The sequence below is a fragment of the Hyaena hyaena genome, unplaced genomic scaffold (assembly GCF_003009895.1).
Source record: "Hyaena hyaena isolate Hyena2069 unplaced genomic scaffold, ASM300989v1 scaffold_23, whole genome shotgun sequence".
In the NCBI taxonomy this organism is placed as follows: domain Eukaryota; kingdom Metazoa; phylum Chordata; class Mammalia; order Carnivora; family Hyaenidae; genus Hyaena; species Hyaena hyaena.
The window spans coordinates 3882603-3888602 of NW_024080655.1; the positions used below are offsets into that span (position 1 = coordinate 3882603).

At 46.5% G+C, this 6000-nt stretch overlaps 1 protein-coding gene across 3 annotated transcripts in view; it reads right to left on the reverse strand.

Annotated features, from left to right (window-relative positions):
- The window catches only part of EXT2 (exostosin glycosyltransferase 2), a 148368-nt gene that overhangs the window by 36614 nt on the left and 105754 nt on the right, over positions 1-6000 (reverse strand). For all 3 annotated transcript variants that reach the window (XM_039226826.1, XM_039226825.1, XM_039226824.1), the window contains exon 10: positions 1086-1252. In XM_039226826.1, the coding sequence (XP_039082757.1) occupies positions 1086-1252 (167 nt within the window). The remainder of the gene's footprint in view (positions 1-1085; positions 1253-6000) is intronic.

Sequence of the window (6000 nt, forward strand, 5' to 3'; positions counted from 1 at the left end):
TGGCCAATAACTATACTGAGTGTGTCGCACACCAGCCTAGTTCACAATTTCTTTTACACTCAAATGGAGCTACATATACTTTAAAAAAAAAACACACACACACACACACAAAACTTGAGCTTTTAATTTTTGGTGGTGGTGACGGTTAGGCAGATTCTTATTTCTTCCTCTTCAATTCCACTTTTAGCTTCAGGGTTAGAAAAATAAACTTCTATAATAAATATAGATTACGTAATATATATTCATTTAATAGAATCTGAGTACCAAACATGGCTTCATATAATAGAACCTCAACTTCAGCAAACCCCGAGTCAACTCTAATGGGCAGGACAGGCAGGACGGGCAGAGGGGACAGAGTGCACCACTTGCCCTGCATCGCCGTGGCTAACTGACATACACTCTGTTTCGCTTCAGCCCGATGTGGCCGTCACACCCCCGCACGGCAGGCCTCTGCCTGCCGCCGTCCTGCGTCTCACGCACATCCTCCCTGACAGAGCTCATCAATTTCGATTGCTTTTCACCAGGCCTCGGCTCCGGCACTTTCCCCTGGGGAGACCTTTACTGGTCTCCATACTTAACCCTTGAACCCAGCCTAATCCATCAGCTGCACTGAATGGACGGTGATAGAGCATGCTTCTCCCTAAAGACAGGCAGCCAACCCCTGCACTTAAACCTCAGAGAGAAAGCCATCAACAGGGTCTGCTTTCTGTTTGTCAGTGTCCCAGTGTCTTGGCTCACTGGCGTTTTTATTGTTGCCGCGCCCAGCTGCTGAGTCAGGGGAAGTGCTATTCAAGGAGACATCAATTAAGTGCTTGTTAAATGCTATAGATGCTCTTTTGAAAATATCTCCTGGGACTCTCCCTGGGAGTTCCCAAAACTAGTGGAGGGCAAAGCTGTCATTCTAAAATAGGGTTTCCCCAGAGTCTGGAAGAACAGCTTCATAACCCACGCTCTTACATACTCTCTCCTAGGGTATAGAAACTATGACTTTAGAGCATGAAATCTAATACTCTTCGTTAGGAAAAATAAGCAATGTTAGGAAAGAAATATTCGCCGTGTAGACAGACCATCTGAAACCTCCTTACCTCATAACCGAACTGCAGCTCATCGGAGGTCAGCATGATGATATCGTCATCGATAGCCAGGACAGCCTCCGTCTCGATTTCGTCGTAAGGGAAGAAACGGTTACTCAATTTGTTTTCAGCAGTCCTCACAACTTTTAGTGGAACCCGGATTTTGGGCCAGAGAGAGTCTGGGGGGAAAGAAAACAAGGCACGTATTACTCTTCTAACCTCTGTGAGGAAGACAGTGGAAAAAGCACCGCATCACAAATGCCACGGAACTTCCACAGCTCCCATTCAATCCACACGTACAGTTGTCCAAGGGGGAGCACTGATAGATGCCCCGTTAGACAATATGTAAGTGCTCTGTCCTCTCCAGGCCCGCACCCCCCTCATCCTCAGTGCTCTCTTAACCAGAATGCACAAACGGCTTCCACTCACAACTGAGAGACAGAAAAGCAGAGACTTGCCCCAGATCACAACAACACGAGGAGGCATCGAGGCCGCTCTGTCTCATTCTCGGGCCCAGGGTTGAATACCGGAAGTCCTCCAGCTCCCTCAAATATCTCCGGTACACCCCAGCTCAAAGCGTGCCTCTGCTCTGCCAGCAGATACAAGCACGCACTCCAGGTGTTGGCCCTGATGTGCCAGCCTCCGCGGTGCAGCCGCAAACAGAGATCAGTGCTGCTAAAATCCACCCCTCAAAACAGTCTCACTGAACGATGTAGGCTTCTTAACTTAGCACTTCATCCCCTCAACCGCCCCTTCGCTCTGATTCACTAGGTTTGCTTTCTCATCATGACCAATTTACAGAGTAAATATCAAATTTCTAGATCCAATTATGTGGGATTTTCTAGTATACTGAAGAAACACCAATCCATGACTGGCCTTACGTTTTTTCCCAGTCTGCTCTGAAATGACTGAAGCAATTGAACCACGGGTTCCTTATTTTAAAATGGTGCATTTAGCACAGCATGAAATTAGTATGTCTTTGGAAGAGCACTCTTGTCCACAGACCTGGGGGTTCTTTACAGAGGGTAGTCTGTTCTTCACACAACGTTTGTCAAACGACAACAGGAAAGCTAGGTATCACACTGCTTCCACAGACTCCATCGCGTAATTGTGGAAAGATCTAGCCTGCGTGGGTCTTGAAGCTCCAGATGCCTGTGGCCACTCCCAAGTCACCATGCTAAAGAGAAGTACGGTGAGGGCCTCACTGAGGTATATTTTATAGGGTATCCATGTCACACGTTGTTGGGACGCTACCGGCGGCCTGGAAGAAGCCTGTGCAAGTGAAGGTCCTGTAATTAAGGAAGGCATTCGACCTTAAATAAGCACAGAGCCTAAAAAGTGGTCAACTCCAAAAGAAGCATGTTTGGGAAAAGACTGAACTAAACTCTAAAGAAACGATCCTATGGGCCACTGCCTTTTAATCCATAATAGTAGCTAATTACGGTTTCATTCTTGGTGCAGAAGCACAGAATAAATGCCTGTGGAATATGTGGATGGGCATAGGACTGGAGAGACTGAAGACCTGAGTCCTGCATCACCTACAGGGTGTCAGGCAACTCCTCATTTCCTTCTAAGAAAAAGCAGGGATCGGAGGGGGGCACCTTTATTAAGCAACTAGTATATGCCACACACTTTGTAGATGCAACATCATCCAATCCTCCTGACAACCCCATGGAGCAGAAATTATTTACAAAGTAGTAGCAGTAGTTGCAAGGCTCGCTGAGATTAAGTGATTTGGCAGGAGTTACAGAGCTAATAAATGAGAAGGCCTGTGACTGAATCTAAGTCTGTTTCGCATCAAAAACCAAATAGAATGTGGACCATCTATTGCAGCTTGAACGCCTCATGCTTGTCTAGATCTGGGACAAAACAATGAAGTTCAATGTTTTCTCCAGCAGTTATCCTTATTTTTGTTTGCATCCCACTCCCTCTTCCAGATACATAAAACCTTGGCATAAATCTACTGTCGAAATCCTTATAAAACGTGACTCGTAACATCTAAAATACAAGAGGTTATAGCCCTACCTACTAGACCACCGGTTCTCAAATTTTTTGGTGTCAGGATTCCTACAGCCTCTTAAAAATTGTTGAGAATCCTGGGGTGGGGGTCGGGGGAGGGTGGAAATGGGTGACGGGCACTGAGGAGGGCACATGTTGGGATGAGCACTGGGTGTTGTATGTAAGCGATGTATCAGGGGAATCCACTCCTGAAGCCCAGAGCACACCGTATATACTATATGTTAGCTAACTTGACAATAAGTTATATTATAAAAAAATAGATATATCGTTGAGAACCCCAAAGCAGCTTTCTTTATATGGGGTTACACACACACACACACACACACACACACACTTTATTTATTTGAGAGATTAAAACTGGGGAAATTTAAAACACAAGAACACACAAGCACACATTCCACTAGCCATTAGAGGGATGTTATCCCATGTTACACAGCCTCTGCAAAACCCCTCTGTCACTTACTGAAAGAATTAAGCATGGGAAAGGGAGGTGACTTAGGTGACTTACTATTATTATGAAGACAAATTCAGCCTCCCAGACCCCCTGCAAGACTCTCCTGGAGGTCCAGGGGTCCCTGGACCACACTTTGCAAGCTTTTGTGTTTAGATTTGGGTATCATAACATGGGGAAAGTTCCAACAAACTGGAAAACAGTTTGGGCAGAGTGACAAGGACAGTGCAGGCACGTGAATCCAGGATTTCTAGGGAATGTTTAAAGAAACCAACTGTGCCAGCTGTCTGTGTATTGCCCCTAGCCCCAATGTCACCCTTCATCACCCTGTTTCTCATACTAGAACTAGATCCCGTACACATTTCCCTTTTGCCAACTGGCTTGATGTTAGGCTTTGTCCGTAGAGGCTGCTGGAGGGACACTTGGGAGGGAAGGGGGCCTTTCTTCTGGGTCTCGGTGTGTCTCTTTAACTTTTGCTCCTTTGGTTCTTGGCCAGAAGGCAGATAGGCAGCGGCACTTCTCCCCAGCAAGTGTAGGTGGCACCTCCAAGGGGCAGCTTCCCGACAGGTTCCGCAGAGACCCCCCGAGAGCAACTCAGCTCAGGGCCCCCCATGGGTGGTTCCAGGGAAGCTCACTGAAGCTCTCAACAGTTTCTTAGCAAGTTCAAGAACATACCCTGGGTAGCTTCCTATTGAATTCTGCAGGTACCAAAGGGAGCGGTGGGTTCCTTATCACTACAGACTGGGCCTGTGCACCCCCGCACACTTCTCTATGTGGTGGGCTATGGTCACATGCTCGCCAACCGGGTGTGAATGTCACAGTCACCTGGGGAAGGGGTCCCTGTTGTCTTCACAGTTTTTACTTCTTAGTCACCAGTCACCTGCTACTAGTTAATAATTCTTTATATTAAACTTTTCCTGTTCAGGTTACTGTGTGGTTCTGTTTCCTACCTAGGCCTTGACTGACACATTAGGCTATCAGGAGGGGTCTCAGAAAGGGCACTTGTTCTCCTTGGCCTCTAAAGTTAGAACCATGACCAGTAGCTGTGTGAAAGTCGCAGGGAAACGGATTGGGCTCAAAATAGGTAAGAATCCTCTGATGGCAGAAACGGTTTTAGATAAAATGAAACGCCTTCAGCAATCCAATGTGCCCTTTTACCTGAAATGTACTGACTTAGGTCATATTTCTACTTGACATCATATGAGAAACCAAATAAGATGTTCTAAGGTCTAGGATTGCATAAGGCAGTGATATATCATAGAAAGAACAGTTTCTGGGGGACACCTGGGAGGCTCAGTCAGTTGAGCATCTAACTCTTGATTTTGGCTCAGGTCATGATCCCAGCCAGGGTCATGGGATTGAACCCTGTGTTCACCTGGAGACTGCTTGGGATTCTCTCTCTCTCTCTCTCTCTCTTTCTCTGTGCCTCTCCCACTTGCACATGCTTTCTCTCGAAAAGAAAAGAAGAGAAAAAAGAAAAGAAAAGAGAAAAGAAAAGAGAAAGGAAAAGAGAAAGGAGAGGGAAGGGAAGGGAAGGGACGGGACGGGACGGGACGGGACGGGACGGGACGGGACGGGAAGGGAAGGGAAGGGAAGGGAAGGGAAGGGAAGAGAAGGGAAGGGAAGGGAAGGGAAGGGAAAAAAAGGGAAGGGAAGGGAAGGAAAAAGAAAAAAAGAACAGTCTTTGGGAAGAGTTTCAATTCCCAGGTGTACTCCTTACTAGCCACGTGTTCCTGAACAAGCCAATCGCGTTCAACCTGCTTCTTCAACTACGAAGAACATAACACTATCTTCCCATCAGGGACTGTGAGAATGAGCACGAAGGCACTTAGCAGCACAGCGCCTGGCACATGGCAGATATCCAGTAAATGTCAGCTGCGCCTTCCTTTGAACATTTGTGTCTATTTACAGAATCAAAGGACTTCTTCTGAACCTTAGGGGTGGCAAAGTGACATATGTTAGACCTGGTATATGACTCTGGAAATCCAGTGGCATCACCCAGCTTGTACCTTCCATGTCCACTTTTATTAATGTTTTTAAGTTTAGTTATTTTTTAAAATAGTTTATTGTCAAGTTTGTTTCCATATAACATCCAGTGCTCATCCCCACAAGTGGCCTCCTCCATGCCCATCACCTCCCTTCCCCTCCCCCCCCACCCCCATCAGCCCTCAGTTTGTTCTCAGCATTCAAGAGTCTCTCATGGTTTGCCTCCCTCCCTCTCCCCAACTATTTTTCCCCTTCTCCTCCCCCATGGTCCTCCATTAAGTTCTTCCTAATCCCCCTATACGTGCAAACATACGGTATCTGTCCTTCTCTGCCTGACTTATTTCACTCAGCATAACACCCTCTAGTTCCATCACATTGCTACACATGGCCAGATTTCATTCTTTCTCATTGCCATGTAGTATTCCATGGTATAGATAAACCACATCTTCTTGACCCGTTTGTCAGTTGATG